General features: G+C 43.5%; 1 protein-coding gene and 1 long non-coding RNA gene across 8 annotated transcripts; one reads left to right on the top strand and one right to left on the bottom strand.

The window, feature by feature from the left end:
- Positions 1-476: 476 nt before the first annotated feature.
- On the bottom strand, positions 477-24,346 carry LOC105930589 (dual specificity protein kinase CLK1). 7 transcript variants are annotated; one of them, XM_021319647.2, is made up of 13 exons: positions 24,204-24,291; positions 10,698-10,783; positions 9,642-9,724; positions 8,773-8,932; positions 6,770-6,836; positions 6,444-6,557; positions 4,742-4,908; positions 4,031-4,125; positions 3,805-3,934; positions 3,624-3,706; positions 3,461-3,540; positions 2,210-2,300; positions 477-729 (listed from the first exon to the last, which is right to left on the bottom strand). In XM_021319647.2, exons 2-13 carry the CDS (start codon positions 10,729-10,731, stop codon positions 571-573), a joined length of 1,263 nt encoding a protein of 420 aa, XP_021175322.2. In that variant the 5' UTR covers positions 10,732-10,783; positions 24,204-24,291; the 3' UTR covers positions 477-570. The 7 variants fall into 7 exon arrangements, with proteins under 7 accessions (XP_021175322.2, XP_021175323.2, XP_035998684.1 ...); XM_021319648.2 differs by having other exon boundaries at positions 3,805-3,925; XM_036142791.1 differs by having other exon boundaries at positions 10,698-10,772.
- Positions 11,816-12,465, top strand: LOC118564502. The gene is made up of 4 exons (XR_004931891.1): positions 11,816-11,924; positions 12,061-12,120; positions 12,201-12,287; positions 12,393-12,465. It is a non-coding gene; the product is annotated as an uncharacterized LOC118564502 (long non-coding RNA).
- Positions 24,347-24,609: the final 263 nt, after the last annotated feature.

Below are 24,609 nucleotides of genomic sequence, written 5' to 3'. Positions count from 1 at the left end.
TTCATGATGTCAAAGTGGCCCAATATTGAAATGAGTTTGACACCCCTGATCTACAGTATATGATCATGAGCTTATTTTATAGGTTACCTGGACTCTGCGTAAGAGATAGAGTGTGAGCTCTGTCATCCAATGGGAGCTCGAAGTTGAGCTGTTGTGTCTCTGCATTAATAGCAGTCAGTTGAGGTGGTTCAGGGACCTGGTTAGTAAGCTTTCTGGGCATCTCTCACTGGGAGGCATCCCCAGGAAGACCCACAACTCAGGGGAGGGACTATATATCTGGCCTGGTAATGCCCACATTTGCACAAGAATACACACACACACACACACACACACACACACACACACACACACACACACACACACACACACACACACACACACCAGCTTTTTTAATGTAATCACTTTTGATGCAACACTTTCATCTTTTGTTATTAAGGTGGACCAAAAGCAAGCAGGAAGCAGACAAGATCGCAGTTAAAATGACTTTTAATGAGAAATAAAAGGGAGAAATGTAAAGAAAAAAATCTGTGTGTAAGTGACAAAGTGAGGTAAACCAGGACTGTGTTTGTGTTAGCTGCACTGTGGTTGCTGCTGCTTTCTCAGTGGGCAGAAGAAGGGATGCCACAGTGCTTCTTCCAGAGTGATCCGTTTGCTGACGTCGTACTCCAGCATGCAGCCAAGCAGGTCGAACAGCTGCTTCTCGTCGTCACTATTTGTCCTCATGTACAGCTAAAAAAAGAAAATAAAGAAACACTTATTTTCTTCTTGTACAATAAAACTTCAGTCAATTGGTTGATGTGTGCACAGCTTTTTAAACAAAGCATTCCGGGGTTAGCTTAAGGGCTGGCTTTATGCCCAGCTAAGAAATGGAAGGATTTCTCACAGCCACAGTCATGTTATTACAAGGTGTAACTTTAAACACTTCTTCTAATGTTTGATCTTCTCTCAGTGCACGAAAATAGTCATTCAAGTATATATTTTAGCTCATTTTTGTGCACATTTCATATTCCCACTGGTCTATTTTCCAAATAATGCATGCTGGTTCAAGTAGGTGCTGCAATTTTCATTGCCTTGAGTGTCTTTTTAAAGTTAGGAGTTGTTTAGTAACGAAGCCTTACATTTAGTAAGTCATATTGAAGCACAAGTAATGTGATATCTAGTAAAGCCAGGCTGTCAAAGATTTGTTAGACATGTCAAATAATATAAAATGTACATATATATATATATATATATATATATATATATATATATATATATATATATATATATATATATATATATATATATATATACTACCAAGTGCTACAGTGATTAATGATGCTTCTGAACTTCATGCAGATGCTCTGTTTGCACCGATGAAAATGTACTTAACTCATGCTGCTAAATGCTTAGCAGTGGCACATACACACATCAAAACATGTGATAGGACTTAATGTTTCTCAAAACCCACCAGCATGAATGGCATTTTTGCCACAGGCCAATTTTTTTGTTTTGTTTTCAATTAAATACAAAAAAAGTTCTATTGTTTTTTATTGTGTTTCTTTTAACCTGCTTGGGAATAGATTATATATCCATGGCTAATTAAAAACATGTTATAAAACCTACTTCGTATTGTATCAAAATTTCCCATTCCTTAAAAAAATCTGATCCTAAAATAATTACAAAAACAGACTATCTGCATCCGATCCTTTTGTTGTAAGGTGAAATTTGTACCAGTGTTTAACCCAAAATATACCAAGGGTCGCAAATGGCCCCAGGGCCACAATTTGGGCACCTCTGGCATTGACTGAAATTAATTAACATTATGATTAGGGCCCCTTAGTGCATATCAAAGTGTGGTATGGATTGCACATCTACAAAAATATCTCTTTGAAAATTAATATCTTGATACATAACGCTGTGATGGGGTTACTATAAAATGGTCTTAAAATAGCTTAGGTTAAGCTAGGAGTGATCAAATCCAGTCTTGAAGAGCCACTATCCGAAAACTTTTAGACAAATTCCTTCTGCACTGAATCAAAAGGCTAAATTATCTCATTAGCAGGCCTCTGCAGAGGTGTGCCAATGAACCGTATATTTTATTCAGGTGTGTTGGAGAGTTTGTATTTAAAGGTTGGAGGATAGTAGCTCTTGATAACCTGACTTGGGCAACCCTGGGTAAACCAGCAATGAGCATTAGATGTGAGAAGAAAACAAATATTCATTTTACCCTGAGAGGTTGGCAGTGTTTCTGTATATCATCGTCAGAGGGACTCGTCTTATCCCAGTTCAGAAGCTCATTTTTTACAAAGTGCTTCTTCCTACACAACAAACACACATCGTTTGCAGCAATTTAACAACAGTGCTAGAAAAATAGCATACAATAGCAGTACTTTTCAAGCATCAGCTAGCACAGGGGTCTCCAACCTTGGTCCTCAGGACCCACTGTTCTGTACGTTTTAGGTGTTTCTCTGCCTCCACACACCAGTTAATTAAATTAACGGGTGATTAAAGGTATGGTGGACGAGTTTTCTGGAAATGTAGGTAAGAAACGGCCAAGTCGCTTTTTTAAATAACTTTGCATGTGCACAACTGCTTTTCCACTCCTCAGGGGGATCGAGTGAAAAAAATCTCCCAAATACATCTTCTTTTCCTATCCAAAATTCTTGAGAAAGTAGTTGCTAATCAACTATGTGAACATTTACAAAGTAATGACCTATTCGAGGAGTTTCAGTCAGGGTTCAGAGCTCATCATTGCACTGAAACAGCTCTGGTGAAGGTCACTAATGATATTCTCATGGCCTCAGATAATTGACTTGCGTCTGTACTTGTCCTGTTAGTGCCGATGTATGGCAGTCTTACCTCTGTCTCCCCAGGACAGCTGTGGCTACTAACACACACCGTTAGAGTGTGAATGTGTGTGTGACTGATTGTAGTGTAAAATGCTTTGGAGTCATTGGACTAGTTAAAGCGCTATACAAGTACAAGCCACCGAAGCTCACCGGATATATAAACACTGGAAGTGCGCCTACACATGGGCATTACTTGAGCGTGTCACAATGACTGACATGTAGTAGAAACCAATAGATAAGATGATCTCTCTGGAAGTCGAATAAGATCGTCCACTATACCTTTAACGGGCCTTTGCAGCCCTTGATGACTGCTGAAGAGGTAATACAATCATTTGATTCAAGTTGGTGGAGCAGAGACGGCTGCTACAGACAAGTAAAGTCCTTATTGTATTACAGATATTGTTGATATCATCTGCATAAAGTAACACAGTAGAAAAAAGCTTCTGCCAAAACAAGAACATAGTTGAAAATTTGTCTGTTTTTTTAACTTTCCAAAGTTGCTGTACAGATATACTAAAATAATGCATTTTTAGTCAGATTTTGATGAACATTTTATGGCATTTTTATCTGTTAAAACAGAACAGCTTTGCAAAATGATCACGTTAAACTGGACAGGATCTGTACTATACCTGGTCTGTTTTAGAAGATGGGATGGAATCGATCCCAGAACCTTCTCCATCATGGCCAGATGTTCTCTACAGTCATGACTCTGAAATAATACAACTAACAGTTGGAGGGGGACTCTCTACTGTTCAGGAGTTCATCTGAATTTGTGAGTTTGTGCTTATTTACAGGGAACAATGTTTGTCCGAGGTAATACTCCATGAGAACACAACCCAAACTCCATACGTCACACGACTGGTCCCAGCCCAGATCTGAACACAAACAAACAGTCTGAGATTTAAAAAAAAAAAAAGAGTCGTACAGATGAAATAATAGATGTTTTTATTAAGGAGCTGAACCATGAGCATACCCAGAATGACCTCTGGTGCTCTGTAGTGCCGTGTCGACACCAGGGTCTCATGGTGTTGGTGGTCAAATGTAGCAGCGCCAAAATCCACAACTTTAACGTCTGGTAACCTTGGCTTTTTGTGTTTATAGTTCTGACAGAGAGAAACAGACAGACAGACCTAGATGTCACAGCTTGGCCAACCTTTACATGAAAGTGTTACTGTTGTGGAGTTTTTAGGGAACTCTACCATCTGTTGGTTGCACTCCCTGTCGCAGTCACAGCTGACAAACAGAATGTTCTCCGGTTTCAGGTCTGTGTGGGTCAACTTGTTACGATGCAGAACTATGGAACAAAAAATAAAATAAAAACTTTGCTTATATCCTACCTTTAATTGTCCTAGTTTTGCTTAGGGGTTGCTGAAAACGGGTCTTCCCTTAAAAGAAGGGAACATTTATACATTTTAACTAAGATCTGACAGAGTTTCTTTCCTTGATTTGCATGTACACCTAAATCAAGGAAAGAAAATATATATATGTCTTTCCATGCATTCATTGCCTGCAGCAAAAAAACAAACAAAAAAAAAAACACCCACTACAAACAAGACTGAAACCTCAGGGAAAATTAGAGTTACCAGTTAATCTAGGGGGTAATTTTTGGATGTTGAGAAGAAGCCCACTTGGGAAAAAAATCCTGTTTCAAGTCAATTAATGCAAAAAAAGGTAGTACCATTCTGCATAAATTTAACTAACCCTTTATTATGGTTCAATTTACGTCATATATTTTTATTCACAGGCAAGCATTGGACAAAAATCAACATTTTGACATGCAGTTATGTGGCTGGACGTGTTGTGCACATAAAGTCAACAACAGACAGTACTTCTGTCCAAAGGTCACTAACTACAGTCAACACTGACAGCAGTCAGGGCTGGAGGTTACAGGCTTCAAAGTCTTGACTTACAGCTGACAGCTCTGAAGATCTGGTAGGCTATGTGTCGGATCTGCTCCACACTGAAAGGGACAAAGTTGTTCTCTCGCAGGAACTCGAAGGTGCTGGGACCGAGAAGCTCCAGAACAATGCAGATGTGGGCTTTGTGCTTGAACCAGTCCAACATCCTCACACAGGCGCTGCCAGGAGAGAGGAATCCATACGCATTACCTTGATGTCGTTACATCTAAAAGACTTACACATCTAAACAGATAAAGTGTCATTACATGAAGCCCAGAGTTTGATACATATATCTTAAACATTAAATGCATGTTTTTAATGAGCAATTTTATGCTTCAAATTTTAAATCGAAAGTCCAAAACATAAGTTGGAAATGTATGAAAACGTTTTCTCTCAGGACCTTTGGGTCTCACATTGTCCACATACACTCTTCAGATTTGACTTTTCCCTTATTAGAGCTCTACGTTTCATCCGTTCAATGTTAAAACAAAGTTTGCATCCAAGCAAATTGTGCTTCTTTGTTGATGTTGATTCATGTTAGTAAAATATCGGTAAGTAGATCTTATACTGATTACCTTGACATTGATGTTAGGCAATGATTACACCACCAGCTCTCATTGATTCTGCATGGTTTATTCTTTAGCTGAATTGTAACTTTTAGCTTTGTGCTCCACTTAAGGGACCATACTTCAATTCTTCTTAAAAAACATTTTTTAGACATTAAATATGTGATGTTTTGTAATGGTGCAATTTCTTCACACATTCTTTGAGAAAAAAATTAACATCTAGCACAGGGGTCACCAACCTTTTTGAAACTGAGAACTACTTTATTGCCGTTGTGTCAAGCAAAGGGCTACCTTTAGTGACTTTTGAACTAGAAGAGTCAGAATTCGCCTTAACTTTATGTAAAATAAATACATTTTCATGTTTTGTTATAGATATTGTCATTTTTAAATCTATATAAACACAAGAGTGAAGAAGATAAACTGAATAAATGTAAGTTTTGGTGGTGGATTATGGTTCTTTTAGAACAGGCTAGTGGGCACCACATGTTGTCCTAGAGGGCTACTTGGTGCCCGTGGGCACCATGTGTCCCCTGATCTAGCATGATGACATAGAGCAACCAGTAGTTTTAGGTGTTATTTTATCCTATTCCAAGCCCTTCTTTAGGTTACTGATAGTAATTGGTTAGTGTTGCTATTTCAAAATTCCCCACTAAGTGTTATTTGGCTGAAACTGAAATTTCCCCAAAGTCTTCTGAGGAGATGAAAATGATCTTTGGCAGGTGCTCTGATGTAATCTCATACCATCAAAGTGTTTGGTGTCATTTTCTTTTCCCAAAAAATAGAATTGGATCATTGAAACACCTGACCACAGCCCATGTTTTCTCTTATCTATATGCTTTAGATCCAACAAAATGATACCATCAAACTTAAGCCAAATTTTGATTTTTTTTTATGTTTTTTGAAAAGTATTTCATGTTTTTCTTGTGAGGCAAAGATTTATCATTTTGTATTTATTTTATATATTTCATGTGTGGTATCAGTTAACAAAAACTGACAGTACTTGATGCAGCTCTTGATGTATCTTTTACCCCAGTAGGAACCCTTAATCATGTGGGACGTCTTGGGAGTTTTACTACAAATACTGGAATGAAGTTAAAGATATACATTACCAAAAAAAATAATTTCATGGTTCTAAATTTGTTCCTCACAATCTATTGTCATCGTCCAGGCTGTTGATCTCCTCAAGGACGGCAATCTCTGATCTTGCCACTTTACAGAAACTCTCAAACTTCTTAACAATCTTTACAGCAACACGTTGACTTCTGTAAAACAAAAATGCACACAGACAAAATGGCGCAAAGATGTAAATTACATTTGATGTTTTTTTCTCCTGCAGTTTATAAATAAGGATGAAACTGTTTGGATGTTCCTGTTGATTAAAGAGCAGAAAACAGAACTACCAACATGGGATGCATTTCCTATTTGAACACAACGATGTTGTTGATGTGGAGCCCTGATCAGCATGCATGCTTACCTATGCTTGTCAATACACTCCACTACTTTTCCAAAGGCTCCTTCTCCCAGTGTGGACAAAATCTCATCTGGTAAGGAAAGCCAAAGGAGGACAGCAGATTTTTAGTTTTTCAGTTTCCCCCTTCGTCGGTGCAGACAGAGCATCTGCATGTGTAAGTCACACATTTTTATTTTAATTGTTTATCTTTGGTAAATGTCAAGCAGATTTTTCCTGCTTGATTTCTGACAGTTTTGGTTCTCCACAACATTTTTATCTATTTATTTCTCTACCCTGCATGCATGCGTAATCATTTTATTCTTAAGTGTGTGCTACACTTCATTATTTTTATACGTTTTAGGTCAAGTTTTCTTCCATCCATCTGGAGGCCTTGGGGTGTCTTTATTAATGTCTGAAAGTAATTTAGCTAACACCTATTACTTAATGCAATGAGTCAAACTCTGGCTTCTGGTTTTTCTTAATTTAAACCAATCAGATATCAATTTTACTGAATGATGAAGATTTGATTGAAAAGAACATTTAGCCTCATTTTCGGCCACAATTTTTGCTCCATCAGAGACATTGGTGTTAATATGGGTAACGTTCTTTGGAGCTGCTACTGGTAACAATCCTTTAATAACAGTGGTCCGACTCTAGAATCTACTCATAGGCATTAATATCAGTCATTTGGAGCTTCAATAATTAATTTTAAGTATAATTCATATATTTGAACAGCTTCAATGATTCAGATTTTCTCTAACCAAGACAACGTCACATATGTGCAAAAAACTCTACTTTTTGTTTTAATGCCCCCTTCTGCTATTTTACTGAACAAGTTTTTATTGAGTATGTGTGTTTTTTGTCATTGTTTGTTTGTTTGTTTTATTTGTTGTTATGGTGTGTGAAACACTTTTGGTAACTGAGTTGAATTTTAAGGTGTTTAGAAATAAAATTTAGTTTTGTTGAGTTACTTGCGTCTCAGCCACATACCTTTTGCAGCAATCAAGCTTCAGGCATGGTTTTAAGTGGACCTTTGACCACTCTTGTTGTTAGAGATCCTTAAAAGTGTCTGTTTTCTTGACACAAACCTGAAATTTAAGCTTTGTCCTCAAGGTTTTCAATGGACTGGAGGTCAGGGCTTTGGAAAAAGCTGTCACAGCCCTGTTAGCCTTTATTTGTACCAAAACCTGTTTGGAGGTACATTTGAGATGATTGTTCTGTTGGGTAATTTCTCCAAGTTTCAGCCATGTAGTTGATATTTGAGGTGAAGTTGAAGAATTAGGAGGTAATCCTCCTTTTTCTGTTCATGTTTTGTGCTTCAGATCTATTGGTAGCACAACAGTGCAACAACAGGATGCTGCCACCATTTGGCATTTTGCCTACAGTCAGTGTAGTGTTCTTGGTTTTTTATCCTACAAGGGTCTGCCATTTATTGAGCAAAAAGACCAATTGTAACTCATCAGCAGTCCAGGGCAAACTAAAACTATGGATAATGATACCAGTGTTCAAGACGTTTCCAGATTGTGACACACTGTGTCCCAGTGGTTCCAGGGTAAAGTGATGAGGTATCATAATACTCTTATGAGACTTTTCTAACTTTTAAATGCACAATTCTTGTTCCATATTCCATTCTTTGGACTTTCCAGTCATTTTAAGAGTTGACCAATCTGGTGATTTCTACTACCAACTGCAGTCTGTCATGATTGCTAACCACCAGCTAACAGGCAAAAGGCGATTTTGAATCTTCTGCACCACTCAATGGAAAATGTGGGTGATTGTATGTAAATAAATTCAGGTAAAAAATTAACAGCTTTGAGGCTGTGTAGATAAATTTGACTGTGTTAGTTTAAGGTTTAATTCCTAGTTTTCTAAAAGCTGATTTGTCCAAATCAGTCATTTTAAACCCCCAAGTTGTGATGAATGGGTGAAAACTTCTAAAGGCAAATGTGCCTCTGTATTGCAGTTTTTATAAACTCAAGTAGAAACTACAAAGATGTGCTTTAAAGACAAAAGAGAGTGCAGAGTACATCTGTCTTCTAACACAAGGCCGGTGTGATAGTTCATGTTCCCGTCATCATTATTCTGTCGGATCTCTCCTTGTTGGGATTCCTTTGGTCCATTGTCAGCACCACTGAGATTGTTGTCATCGGAATAGGCTGATTCAAGCTGGAGCGAAGTGTTTTTAGACTGTTGGACAAGAGGCACCAAGAGGAACATTTGTTAAAATGCCAGTTTTCTTATCAGAAAGGGGAATTTAATTACCAAAAGTACTGTTTTATAATCTTTCCACATGAACGCGTAGCTAATATTGAAGTCCAATAAAGTGTAAAAAGTCATTTTTAAAAACTATGGCAGAACTTTAGGATAATATTTTTCTGTTTTGATTTTAACTGTGGCTATGTATTGAAGCAATATTCTTATTTTTAAGAGTTTTTAATGTTTCAGCAGCTAAAAAGCATTCAACATATGTAACCATTCTCACTTAAAAGTATATAATAGATTTTTTTCTTAGAAAATGCAAAAAGGAAATCTTTCTAAAATGAACGTATTCTAAAAATACAAAAAGGCACCATTCATTCTAGATGTTTTTAGCTTCAAATGTATAAAGGGACAAAATTACTGACAGTTGTGAAAACAGAATCTATCGGCTAAGAACAATATCTTTCAGAATTTCTTTACTTTCTTTCTCCAAATATCAGTAAAACTATTTCCATCCGTACCTTCATCTAAAATACTTAGACACTGCTACTGATACGCTTGGTTATGAAGAGGCACTTAAAGCTGTAATAGTTAGAAGACTGACAATGTGAATACAAGAAAAACTATAAAAGATCCCACCTCTATGTCTAATGACATTTCTGACTCTTGAATTTAATGCAAAATAACTTTATTTTACCAATTTACAGATATCCAGGGTAGGTTGTTGTGTTCTCTGCTTGAAAATTCCAAACTTTGAGTCAGATTTGAAAGTATTGACACCTGTAAGAAGACAGAGAAGTCACTTTGTGTAATCTAAATACATGAAAAACAGTTATTTAAAAGTACTGTAACACATATCAGAATAAGAGGTCTTGGCCTTTGTGGACTGCTCTCCTATAGTCTGTCTTTTAGACCACATAGTTAAGCTCATCTAACATTTTGTAGCACAAATAACTTCACATAATTTTTTTCCGCATAATTTTGAATCAGTTGAGTGCCTAATTATCTCAAAATGCTAATACCAATAAAAACAACAAAACCTGTAAATTTCTCCTCCGTGAGGCTAATGAACAAGGGTTTATGGATTTCCCTGTCCAAGGACATGTGAAAGCATGTCAAACAACAAAAGTTTACAAAAAATTTACATTTCTTTTGACCAGAGTTTAAAAGTATAAGTATTTTAAATATTTTGAGTTTTTATGGAAAAATTGTTGCACCTAATTTTGCTGCTGCTTATGTATGAAGCCATAAAAAAATACATATATATTTATACTGTTTAAAAGCAGGCTCTGCATTGCAGTGATGTGGTTTGCCCGTTGAACTTGTTTTCATAGAGCTGGTTGTTTGTTTCTCTGGCGAGATCTGGCAACACTGCTTAACTGCTTTTCTGATTAATGCACAAAAAGTTCTCAGATTTTTATTTGTAGATAATGTGTATTTTTTTTTTACTTCAAAATGTGTGTTTGCCTTTCACATCTCAGTCAAACTAAGTCTGTGATTATAACATGAGCAAATTTTGAGATGCAATCCACATTGTTATTATTATACAGAAAAAATATATCTGTGAGCTTTATAATAGTTTATATCTTTATCTTTTAGGTTGGATTTAAATGCCAGTTGGGATCATTCAGGCTTAGAGCTAAGGTGTCCATTCTGATTTGAATTGCGTTAATGCCATTTCTAAGCATTAGGCCTCAGGAAAAGACTTATAATAACCAACTGCATGAGCACTTTTGTGAAAGAAACTCTTTACCTCTCCATGAATCACGATGATCGTTTTTCCCCATAGCTCTGCTGTTCAAATCCAGCTGTTTGTCCCACTTTGTTTCTGTTCTCCAGCTGTTACAGGTGCAATAATAACGGGAAACAGAAATAAATTAAGCTTTGTATGTTCAAATGCCATTTTGAATGCTTCTTTGGCAATATCTGAATAATAATAATATCTAAAATTTTGGAATGACTACTACAGATTTTTAGAGATCCTATAACAAACTGGGGTGATGGGACATGTGGGCAGCTGCCTCTTTTTGGGTGAAGGACTGAGGGGAAGATTTCCCTGCCTATTACAGTCATACTCAATGTTAGGGTGACTGAAGCCAGATCTCTTTTTAGAAAATCTGGATAGGTTAGTCTGCCAATAAAAAAGGGCCCAGGTCTGTAGCTTAAAGGTAATTAACTGAGTTTTCTCTTTATTATTGACGGCCGCTCAAGATGGCATCTAAGCAGAAGTCAAGATTTGTATAGTATACAAACCACAAATAAATTACATTGATGAATGGAGCAACGGGTTGGTTTGGTGGATGGGTTTTCTTAACTGACTTTAACTGAGATTGCATGTTAAATGACATGTGTTCAACTAGTAACAAGATATCACAAGAAAAATTCAATGGAATATTGCATTTATCCAATGTCTCATAACCTTTGATGTCTGGGTTGCAATAATTTCCAATCCACATGTTAATGTATGTGGCAAATCGGGTTCAGAAGGAAATCTGATAATCCATTTTAAGAGAAAACTTTAATATTATGAAATTGCCATTTACCAAAATAATGAAAAAAATGTCTGGAGATAAATTTGTCCTGTGATTTCTTCTCTTTGGCTAAAAAGGTATTATTGTACAACTAAGCAATTTGTAGCATTCAATGTCTACTTCTTTCTTTCATATTAAGAAATGTTCATAAAGCCATCGTATCTTTATTCAGGGTAGTAAAGGAAAACATGTCAAAGGAAACATAAATCATGGTTGAGAAATTCCACAACCTACAAGTTCATGCAAACAAAATGGCTTTGATCTCAATGAGTACTGAATATACATGGTTCACTCACAGGAGAACCAATTAAGAGCTGATGATCTCCAGCTGTGGCACCTGCAGATAGGTCTATTTAAGTCTCAGATGTTGGTTAAGACTTCAGTTGTGGAAGGAACCATGGGAGGTGTTTGGATTCTGATCTTGTGCACAGTGATGTTTTGGCCTGAAGGTATGTTACTTTTCCCCTTGTTGAACTTTGGTTTAAAAAAAATAAAAATAACTACATAGCACATATATTCAGTAAACTTAAGATGTTGGTACTACAAGCTGTTTAAAACTAAGCAAAATGCAATCTTTGCCCACAGGCTTTTGCTTGCCAGTTGATCAAAATGGAGTACGCTATGAAAAGCAAAAGACTGGAAACTGTAAGACCATATTAAAAGGAGTGTGGGGGGGGTGGTTTATCAGTTTCTAAAGCTGACTTCTGGCACTTTATGTCTTGCAGTCATTTTTCAAAATGAAATTTCTCTGAAAAAGCCAATAGCTGTTGTCCAGTCAGTGGGTTCCAAGTTGATGTACACTTCTAAAGAAGGTAATTGTTTGCTGTAAAACTGCATAATTGTGATTAAATGTATTTCACTTAACTGCCAAGTGTGAAGATGTAGAGCAACATTAACTTGTGTTCTATCCTATTAAGTTCAATTGGAAACCAGTGAAGTGGAACTTCTATGTTGTGACCACCCCCACAATATATCAGGCTACACAGTGACGCCACACAGTGACGCCGCCCACAACGTGTCAAGTGACGCCGCCCACAACGTGTCAAGTGACGCCGCCCACAACGTGTCAAGTGACGCCGCCCACAACGTGTCAAGTGACGCCGCCCACAACGTGTCAAGTGACGCCGCCCACAACGTGTCAAGTGACGCCGCCCACAACGTGTCAAGTGACGCCGCCCACAACGTGTCAAGTGACGCCGCCCACAACGTGTCAAGTGACGCCGCCCACAACGTGTCAAGTGACGGCCGCCCACAACGTGTCAAGTGACGCCGCCCACAACGTGTCAAGTGACGCCGCCCACAACGTGTCAAGTGACGCCGCCCACAACGTGTCAAGTGACGCCGCCCCACAACGTGTCAAGTGACGCCGCCCACAACGTGTCAAGTGACGCCGCCCACAACGTGTCAAGTGACGCCGCCCACAACGTGTCAAGTGACGCCGCCCACAAACGTGTCAAGTGACGCCGCCCACAACGTGTCAAGTGACGCCGCCCACAACGTGTCAAGTGACGCCGCCCACAACGTGTCAAGTGACGCCGCCCACAACGTGTCAAGTGACCCGCCCACAACGTGTCAAGTGACGCCGCCCACAACGTGTCAAGTGACGCCGCCCACAACGTGTCAAGTGACGCCGCCCACAACGTGTCAAGTGACGCCGCCCACAACGTGTCAAGTGACGCCGCCCACAACGTGTCAAGTGACGCCGCCCACAACGTGTCAAGTGACGCCGCCCACAACGTGTCAAGTGACGCCGCCCACAACGTGTCAAGTGACGCCGCCCACAACGTGTCAAGTGACGCCGCCCACAACGTGTCAAGTGACGCCGCCCACAACGTGTCAAGTGACGCCGCCCACAACGTGTCAAGTGACGCCGCCCACACGTGTCAAGTGACGCCGCCCACAACGTGTCAAGTGACGCCGCCCACAACGTGTCAAGTGACGCCGCCCACAACGTGTCAAGTGACGCCGCCCACAACGTGTCAAGTGACGCCGCCCACAACGTGTCAAGTGACGCCGCCCACAACGTGTCAAGTGACGCCGCCCACAACGTGTCAAGTGACGCCGCCCACAACGTGTCAAGTGACGCCGCCCACAACGTGTCAAGTGACGCCGCCCACAACGTGTCAAGTGACGCCGCCCACAACGTGTCAAGTGACGCCGCCCACAACGTGTCAGTGACGCCGCCCACAACGTGTCAAGTGACGCCGCCCACAACGTGTCAAGTGACGCCGCCCACAACGTGTCAAGTGACGCCGCCCACAACGTGTCAAGTGACGCCGCCCACAACGTGTCAAGTGACGCCGCCCACAACGTGTCAAGTGACGCCGCCCACAACGTGTCAAGTGACGCCGCCCACAACGTGTCAAGTGACGCCGCCCACAACGTGTCAAGTGACGCCGCCCACAACGTGTCAAGTGACGCCGCCCACAACGTGTCAAGTGACGCCGCCCACAACGTGTCAAGTGACGCCGCCCACAACGTGTCAAGTGACGCCGCCCACAACGTGTCAAGTGACGCCGCCCACAACGTGTCAAGTGACGCCGCCCACAACGTGTCAAGTGACGCCGCCCACAACGTGTCAAGTGGACGCCGCCCACAACGTGTCAAGTGAACGCCGCCCACAACGTGTCAAGTGACGCCGCCCACAACGTGTCAAGTGACGCCGCCCAATGAACGTGTCAAGTGACGCCGCCCACAACGTGTCAAGTGACGCCGCCCACAACGTGTCAAGTGACGCCGCCCACAACGTGGCAAGTGACGCCGCCCACAACGTTCAAGTGAACGCCGCCCACAACGTGTCCAAGTGACGCCGCCCACAACGTGTCAAGTGACGCCGCCCACAACGTGTCAAGTGACGCCGCCCACAACGTGTCAAGTGACGCCGCCCCACGTTCAAGTGACGCCGCCCACAACGTGTCAAGTGACGCCGCCCACAACGTGTCAAGGTGACGCCGCCCACAACGTGTCAAGTGACGCCGCCCACAACGTGTCAAGTGACGCCGCCCACAACGTGTCAATGACGCCGCCCACAACGTGTCAAGTGACGCCGCCCACAACGTGTCAAGTGACCGCCCACAACGTGTCAAGTGACGCCGCCCACAACGTGTCAAGTGACGCCGCCCACAACGTGTCAAGTGACGCCGCCCACACGTGTCAAGTGACGCCGCCCACAACGTGTCAAGTGACGCCGCCCACAACGTGTCAAGTGACGCCGCCCACAACGTGTCAAGTGACGCCGCCCACAACGTGTCAAGTGACGCCGCCCACAACGTGTCAAGTGACGCCGCCCACAACGTGTCAAGTGACGCCGCCCACAACGTGTCAAGTGACGCCGCCCACAACGTGTCAAGTGACGCCGCCCACAACGTGTCAAGTGACGCCGCCACAACGTGTCAAGTGACGCCGCCCACAACGTGTCAAGTGACGCCGCCCACAACGTGTCAAGTGACGCCGCCCACAACGTGTCAAGTGACGCCGCCCACAACGTGTCAAGTGACGCCGCCCACAACGTGTCAAGTGACGCCGCCCACAACGTGTCAAGTGACGCCGCCCACAACGTGTCAAGTGACGCCGCCCACAACGTGTCAAGTGACGCCGCCCACAACGTGTCAAGTGACGCCGCCCACAACGTGTCAAGTGACGCCGCCCACAACGTGTCAAGTGACGCCGCCCACAACGTGTCAAGTGACGCCGCCCCACAACGTGTCAAGTGACGCCGCCCACAACGTGTCAAGTGACGCCGCCCACAACGTGTCAAGTGACGCCGCCCACAACGTGTCAAGTGACGCCGCCCACAACGTGTCAAGTGACGCCGCCCACAACGTGTCAAGTGACGCCGCCCACAACGTGTCAAGTGACGCCGCCCACAACGTGTCAAGTGACGCCGCCCACAACGTGTCAAGTGACGCCGCCCACAACGTGTCAAGTGACGCCGCCCACAACGTGTCAAGTGACGCCGCCCACAACGTGTCAAGTGACGCCGCCCACAACGTGTCAAGTGACGCCGCCCACAACGTGTCAAGTGACGCCGCCCACAACGTGTCAAAGTGACGCCGCCCACAACGTGTCAAGTGACGCCGCCCACAACGTGTCAAGTGACGCCGCCCACAACGTGTCAAGTGACGCCCGCCCACAACGTGTCAAGTGACGCCGCCCACACCGTGTCAAGTGACGCCGCCCACAACGTGTCAAGTGACGCCGCCCACAACGTGTCAAGTGACGCCGCCCACAACGTGTCAAGTGACGCCGCCCACAACGTGTCAAGTGACGCCGCCCACAACGTGTCAAGTGACGCCGCCCACAACGTGTCAAGTGACGCCGCCCACAACGTGTCAAGTGACGCCGCCCACAACGTGTCAAGTGACGCCGCCCACAACGTGTCAAGTGACGCCGCCCACAACGTGTCAAGTGACGCCGCCCACAACGTGTCAAGTGACGCCGCCCACAACGTGTCAAGTGGACGCCGCCCACAACGTGTCAAGTGACGCCGCCCACAACGTGTCAAGTGACGCCGCCCACAACGTGTCAAGTGACGCCGCCCACAACGTGTCAAGTGACGCCGCCCCACAACGTGTCAAGTGACGCCGCCCACAACGTGTCAAGTGACGCCGCCCACAACGTGTCAAGTGACGCCGCCCACAACGTGTCAAGTGACGCCGCCCACACGTGTCAAGTGACGCCGCCCACAACGTGTCAAGTGACGCCGCCCACAACGTGTCAAGTGACGCCGCCCACAACGTGTCAAGTGACGCCGCCCACAACGTGTCAAGTGACGCCGCCCACAACGTGTCAAGTGACGCCGCCCACAACGTGTCAAGTGACGCCGCCCACAACGTGTCAAGTGACGCCGCCCACAACGTGTCAAGTGACGCCGCCCACAACGTGTCAATTGACGCCGCCCACAACGTGTCAAGTGACGCCGCCCACAACGTGTCAAGTGACGCCGCCCACAACGTGTCAAGTGACGCCGCCCACAACGTGTCAAGTGACGCCGCCCACAACGTGTCAAGTGACGCCGCCCACAACGTGTCAAGTGACGCCGCCCACAACGTGTCAAGTGACGCCGCCCACAACGTGTCAAGTGACGCCGCCCACAACGTGTCAAGTGACGCCGCCCACAACGTGTCAAGTGACGCCGCCCACAACGTGTCAAGTGACGCCGCCCACAACGTGTCAAGTGACGCCGCCCACAACGTGTCAAGTGACGCCGCCCACAACGTGTCAAGTGACGCCGCCCACAACGTGTCAAGTGACGCCGCCCACAACGTGTCAAGTGACGCCGCCCACAACGTGTCAAGTGACGCCGCCCACAACGTGTCAAGTGACGCCGCCCACAACGTGTCAAGTGACGCCGCCCACAACGTGTCAAGTGACGCCGCCCACAACGTGTCAAGTGACGCCGCCCACAACGTGTCAAGTGACGCCGCCCACAACGTGTCAAGTGACGCCGCCCACAACGTGTCAAGTGACGCCGCCCACAACGTGTCAAGTGACGCCGGCCCACAACGTGTCAAGTGACGCCGCCCACAACGTGTCAAGTGACGCCGCCCACAACGTGTCAAGTGACGCCGCCCACAACGTGTCAAGTGACGCCGCCCACAACGTGTCAAGTGACGCCGCCCACAACGTGTCAAGTGACGCCGCCCACAACGTGTCAAGTGACGCCGCCCACAACGTGTCAAGTGACGCCGCCCACAACGTGTCAAGTGACGCCGCCCACAACGTGTCAAGTGACGCCGCCCACAACGTGTCAAGTGACGCCGCCCACAACGTGTCAAGTGACGCCGCCCACAACGTGTCAAGTGACGCCGCCCACAACGTGTCAAGTGACGCCGCCCACAACGTGTCAAGTGACGCCGCCCACAACGTGTCAAGTGACGCCGCCCACAACGTGTCAAGTGACGCCGCCCACAACGTTGTCAAGTGACGCCGCCCACAACGTGTCAAGTGACGCCGCCCACAACGTGTCAAGTGACGCCGCCCACAACGTGTCAAGTGACGCCGCCCACAACGTGTCAAGTGACGCCGCCCACAACGTGTCAAGTGACGCCGCCCACAACGTGTCAAGTGACGCCGCCCACAACGTGTCAAGTGACGCCGCCCACAACGTGTCAAGTGACGCCGCCCACAACGTGTCAAGTGACGCCGCCCACAACGTGTCAAGTGACGCCGCCCCACAACGTGTCAAGTGACGCCGCCCACAACGTGTCAAGTGACGCCGCCCACAACGTGTCAAGTGACGCCGCCCACAACGTGTCAAGTGACGCCGCCCACAACGTGTCAAGTGACGCCGCCCACAACGTGTCAAGTGACGCCGCCCACAACGTGTCAAGTGACGCCGCCCCACAACGTGTCAAGTGACGCCGCCCACAACGTGTCAAGTGACGCCGCCCACAAGTGTCAAGTGACGCCGCCCACAACGTGTCAAGTGACGCCGCCCACAACGTGTCAAGTGACGCCGCCCACAACGTGTCAAGTGACGCCGCCCACAACGTGTCAAGTGACGCCGCCCACAACGTGTCAAGTGACGCCGCCCACAACGTGTCAAGTGACGCCGCCCACAACGTGTCAAGTGACGCCGCCCACAACGTGTCAAGTGACGCCGCCCACAACGTGTCAAGTGACGCCGCCCACAACGTGTCAAGTGACGCCGCCCACAACGTGTCAAGTGACGCCGCCCACAACGTGTCAAGTGACGCCGCCCACAACGTGTCAAGTGACGCCGCCCACAACGTGTCAAGTGACGCCGCCCACAACGTGTCAAGTGACGCCGCCCACAACGTGTCAAGTGACGCCGCCCACAACGTGTCAAGTGACGCCGCCCACAACGTGTCAAGTGACGCCGCCCACAACGTGTCAAGTGGACGCCGCCCACAACGTGTCAAGTGACGCCGCCCACAACGTGTCAAGTGACGCCGCCCACAACGTGTCAAGTGACGCCGCCCACAACGTGTCAAGTGACGCCGCCCACAACGTGTCAAGTGACGCCGCCCACAACGTGTCAATCCCTGTCTGAATTGCTTTCAAATAAAATTTTAAAGGAAATTTTTGGTTTTGTGGTCTCTGAAACTGGATGACAAATCTATGAATTTGGTCACAGATCGTTGGTAAAATGTTTTCCCCCCTTTAAACCTAGAGACTGGCTTGGACCTTAGATTTGTGTAGAGTGGAATTTGTTTCAAAAACATCTGTCAAAATCCAATATGACAAACGGCTAAACCTGTCCAATGATCTAAGCACTGTCAAACTGTGGTTTTCAGAAAGAGTCACAACCTGTTTCTGCAGAGGCTGTGGTCTGTACAGTACTGATTCTGTCCCTTGGGAATTTAAGTTGGATTAGACTTTAAACAAGTCTAATCCAACAAAATGTAAGTTTGTGGAAAATTTACTTTAGTTGGTCCCATTTTTATTTATTTTTTTTGGCCATATCTATACACATTAGCAGGGTTGCCAATAGGTCCATAAATTACTGTAGCTCAGGCCCAGGGGCCCACATCCTCCTAAATCCGGCCCTGGTGACACCTGTCAGTGCTTCTAATGTATCTTCATGCAATGAAAAACCTTCGTCTGTCCCTGTTCCACAAATAGCACACATGCTTGTCAGAGTGACGGTTTCTTTCACCATGTTGTTTCTCATCTGCTTTTCATCACCTCCCTCACCACCTCTGCATTACTTTTACAGACCCGAATGGCATCCTAATGGTTTCACTTTTAAATAGTTTGTCATTGCTTTCGGTGTGTAAAGTACCAAGGTTTAGTTGAGAAGCCAGTCAGATGCAGAGAGGCTTTTCTCTTTTTTTAGATGATGTAAAGAGTGGACATTTCCTGGAAAGGTTTCTCCTGAAAATGGATCAGTTTCTATATGCCCAGCCTACCCAGCTGCCTCTGATGGACTGTAAATCAGCAGCGAGGAAGACTCGGTCCTCCTGACAACACGTAGGATTTTTGTCACTCACTTTAGGTCGTCCGACACTGACAAGACACCACCTAGTGCCAGGAGCTCGGTGTCACGCTGTTTACAGCTTGATGAGCAGAACTGGACTCCAGTTAAAAGTCCGACTGTCAACACCAAAACCAACCACTTTACACGAGAAACACATTTGCTACTTTGCCCTGTCTGTGGCATTCTACAGATGAATATCATAGGTCTCCTCTTCATACCTAACCAAGAGTTGGAGAAGTATTCACACACACTACCCTCGACTTGTTCTTAATTTGTCCACAAAAACTTCAAGGGTTTTTACTGAAATATGTGATATACCAACACAGTGTCATGCATTAAGTCACCTTATTAGAAAAGAGTCCGTCTGTGTGTAATTTAAAATCAGTATAAATCTAACTTTTCTGTGAGGAACTCAGAGGTTTCTTAGATAACATGAGTCAACAAACAAACTCATAAAAGATCAAGGAACACAGTAGACAGGTCCAGAGAGAAATTATTGGAGACGTGTGACACGGGGCTATGTTATATGAACAAGCCATTGTTAAAGAAAAGGCACAGAAAATGCAGTTTGCAATTTGCCCCAAACCACGAAGAAACACAGCAAGCGTGGAAAAATGTGCTCTGGTCCAGTGAAACCAAAACTGAATAGTTGGGAGTGAAACTAGTATTGAGACTAGCATTCCCAGAATGAAACATGGTGGTGGCAGCATTATACTGTGGGGATGCCTTTCTTACGCAGGGACCAGGAAGTAAAGTGCTAATGTATTTAGGAGCTAAATACAGGGGAATCCTGGAGGAAAACCATTGTATTTCTAGCAGGACAACAACCCTAAACATACCAGCAGAGATACAAGGCAGTGGCAGGGATCAAGTCTTCCGTGGCAAGACTAGAAATGTGATGTTCACAGATGCCCTCCGTCCAATCTGACTGAGCTTGTGCTATTTTGCCAAAAATGGGCAACATTTTGCTCTCTGTACGGAAAATCTGGGAGAGGCATACCCTGAAAAATCTTAGAGCTCTTATTGCAAAAAAGGTGGTTGTACAAAGAACTGACTCTTCGGGGCTGAATGCAAAATCCATGCTATACTTTTCAGCTTTCTATTTTCTAAACATTTTTGAAAAGGGTGTCTTATGTTCCTTACACGTCACAATTAGGCAGTACTTGGTGCTACTCCATCAAATAAAATACGAATACAATACACTGAAGGTTTTAGTTGTAACAGGACTAAAGGATTACAATTCAAGGGGCATAAATAATTTGTTCATGTACAGAATCAGTTTTTTGTGTTTGTTTCAGCCTTGAACAACAAGCTATTTTAACATATGTTCTTCTATAGTTATTACACAAACATATATATATTTAGTTCATTTCTGTTTATTTTGTCCTGCGTTTAAAAAAGGAAACCATGACACCTAAAAAGGCTTATCTGCTAGGGCATTATGTAGTTATTGTTATTCCTCCTTGTTGCTTTACTCAAATTATTTTGCCTATTAATTTACTTCCAGGCATAATAATTACTTGTTGATTTTATGAAATCTGGCTCAGAATGCACAGAGGGTATTTTAGTACCTGATGTGATCTTTGTATTTGTTTTGCTTTTCCTTATGTTGAAAATTCTGCTTAATTAAAAGTTTTTAAGAAGTCATTCGTTAGGATCATTTTTATTTGTGGTCTGAATTAATTTTTTTTTTTTTGTACAGGCACCCCTTTATTTCTGTATTAGGGAAACTTAAACTATTTTAAACGAAACCTAAGTAAACGGCGGGCAGGAGAAGCGAGGAACAAACAGTTTATATATTCTTGACATGACGAATGAAGCTATATACAACCAGCAGTTGTTGGGGAAAAAAAGAATAATTTTATGCCTTTACTTGACGCATTCTGTATCTCTCTATTCATTGCTGTTATTGTTTAACAGGCCATCTGATATGGCTATAATTAGGCCGTTTGACTTTCCAGTAATCAGATAAACTTGTGCTTTGACGCACAACAGAACGGTGTTGACTCTTTAGCCAACAGCTGTACACTAGGGTCAGACCTAACAAGAGGCTGAGCTCTGAAAGCTGATCGGCCTTCACAGCGTTAACAATCAGCACCATGCCTTCTAGGCGCACTGTTACTGTCAGCACAAACTTTTCCTACAATTAGTGCCGCCCTTTGAAATCCTGAGAAGGATTCAAGCACTGTTTCTTATCGCTGACCGGCAGTTGTTTAGGATCGGACCTTTTTTTGTGATCTAGATGCACTTTGAATTTCAGATTGGGGTTGCTTACCCACTCGTTGCACCCTGGGAAATTACATGTAAAATTTCCTATGATAAAATTCTTAACAGTGAGGGGAAGAAATATCAAAAGAAAAAATATTACTACTGTTACATTTTTAATATGTGCAGTGCTACACTTATTGGCATCTTCTAGTAACTCCCATTAACTAAATATAAGTGAAGCCTCTATTTAGATTTTTACTTTACTTTTTTTTAAAATCTTCAGTGTGTTTAGGACCTTTTTTATTTATAACTTATGACTTCCTGTTTCTCTGGGTCACATTCGGCACAAGAACACAAAGGCCAATTTCATGTAAACACTCTTCAAAATGGAAAAGACAAGTGAATATGAACATTTAAGTAAGGAAATAAATTTGAGCATCGCATACAAAAGAGTAACACTACTAACAACCAATCAGAGCCAGCCATTCCTCTTGGCTCTGATTGGTTGGCAGTAGGACCACTGGACGGAGAAGAGCAGCTTGATCTTTTTTCACGGATTATCTGTCTCTTATTTTAAAATCAGGACATAGTGACAGTCTGAACAACTATATGAACATGCCTCTTGTCTAAAAAAGAAAAGGTGCAAGAGCTTTACCTCCCACGACATTGCAGGGAATTTGCATTACAAACCAATTGCGCTCAGAGGGAGGGTTGAACGTCACCAGTGGGGAAAATACAATTCAGACGTACATTATACCAAATGTTTAAAGGATGAAATAAAGTTTATTTCTTTCCCAAAACCTAAAATGGGTAAAAAAAAAATTAAAAGATGGAAAAATCCATGCGACAGACCTACCGCATGTTCATATGTATGAAGGTAACTCGATTTGTGTTCATAATTACATTGTTTGCTTAGTAGTTAAATTATGCTTATCGCTAGTTGGGTTGTGTTTTATGTGTCATGGATACATGTATGTTACAACTTATGGTTGCATAAGCTGAATCTTTGTCAGCAACGATCAGCTAAAAGGATTTAGATTTTGCACAAAGTGTTTAATCTATGGTGTAAAGCAAAGTTTACTATCATAATACAGAATTTCACTGGAGATTCTTGCCATGCGCAGCAGCATGAAAACATCTATCACAGTCTGCAGTAACTATTTTAAGCTTCTAATATATATTTTACGTTGGGCATGAGTTGGATGTTTAAACTTAACATCTATTTGTCTGTGGTTACCCTGAAATAACTTCACTGACACAATTGACAACTTGTTTGAACACTTTGTTTCCATCTTCTTTGTAGATAAGGCAAAAAATGCTTCACCTAAAGCCTCTGATAACACTGAGCTTCACTATCACTGCCATTACAACTTCTTAGTTGGTTAAATCGGCCCAGGTTACAGCAATCTTGCCGTTGCCGTCGTGTCAAAGGGAGAACAAGGATGCTAAAATTCATGGCTGGATTTTTTTCTAGGATTTGTTGCATGATTTCTTTTAAAAGGGATTTTTACTGCTCCTTACCAGGGGTGTTAATAAGTGTGGAGGGCACTGTATAAATCTGTCTTGACCTATTAAGCCTATTCCTGAGGTCTCTTGATTAGATTGAACTAAAAGTATAAGGGCATAAGTACATTTATGGCGAATGAAACTTGTTCTGATAGAGCCTAAATACAGTGTAATTTTAGGAAGCAGTGGATAACACAATGAAGGTTGTCTAGAAGGCACAAAGTATAATTTTTGAACACTGGATAAAAATAAAAGCTTTCATAAAAAGTCATCAAACAGACCCCAACAGATTTACTTTTCGCAGGTGGAGCATGAGAGAGCAAAATAGTTTTGCCGTTTACACGAAGCAAAGTTTTTAGATTATGTACATACAAGAAAAAAGTACTAAATAGAAATATTTAAAAGGTAAGCTTATACGTTTTTCCCCTCTTTTTTTTAAAGCTTGATCAAAGCATCAGCTGCCTAAATAACTCAAATATCTCATCAAAATAAATTCTGTAATGGCAAATCTATCATTTTTGATACAATTTAGTAATCATTTTTAAGCTTTTGCCTTTTAACACAGTTATTACTTGATGACATTGACACAAAATCTCAACGTCTCAGTTATGATGCAAAAAAATGTGAAACCGTGTGGTTTCTTTGCTGTTGTTGTTAAAAATATTTATTGAACAGCTTACTGGGTAAAAATGTGAACGTATGATCATTGCTTCCTGCAACATGCTTTGACAGGTTAAAACTATTCTGGCCCAATGAGCGAACTCTTCCCACAGATTCGGTGGTAAAAAAACGTGTATCTCCAACCATAAACATATCATAGAGCAGTTATCACAAACATTAAGATCTATGTTAGCGAATCAGAACCCCTTATTTCCTCATAGTGTTATTGTTAAATGATTAGATTTGACTGCCATTTTCTCTGTGAAAAATGTATGATAATATTTTAAACTCCCCAAAACTGTGATAATTTGACACGACAAAGTGGTGACAGCTTTCAAATAAGATTCCCATTTCCCCTGCATAACTAAAAACTCATTTTCTTGAGATCAGGGAATCGAATTCTCTTACTTACATAACTTTGCTCCTGGAGATTTGTTCCAGACTGCTTCTCTCCTGGTCGGTCTATTTGAAACATTTTTCCTTCGTGCTGTTCGGCTTCCCCCTCCTCCTCCTCCTCCCAGCAGCCACGCAGCCGCTTGTTGCCACGCTGTGCAGCTGCCAAACAAGGAGACACGGATATGGCGGCCATGGCGGTGCAATAAAATATCAAGCCGCCTACGGAAAACCAAGCCACGGACATTCCTGCGTCCGTCGAGGGCAGTAAAATCCACCGCCAAGTGCAGTGAAAAGAGAGCTGCTCCTGCCTTGACCCCTGGCCTGGGTCTGCATGCGCTCTTCTTTCACGGAGCAGGAGGAAACACCGTGTACGAAAGCCGACCCAGAACTCGTGGTGCAAGATGACCGGGCATATTGTCAGA

This window comes from Fundulus heteroclitus, chromosome 11 (assembly GCF_011125445.2).
Source record: "Fundulus heteroclitus isolate FHET01 chromosome 11, MU-UCD_Fhet_4.1, whole genome shotgun sequence".
NCBI classification, from domain to species: Eukaryota; Metazoa; Chordata; class Actinopteri; order Cyprinodontiformes; family Fundulidae; genus Fundulus; species Fundulus heteroclitus.
This window is presented reverse-complemented; position numbering and strand designations above follow the sequence as displayed.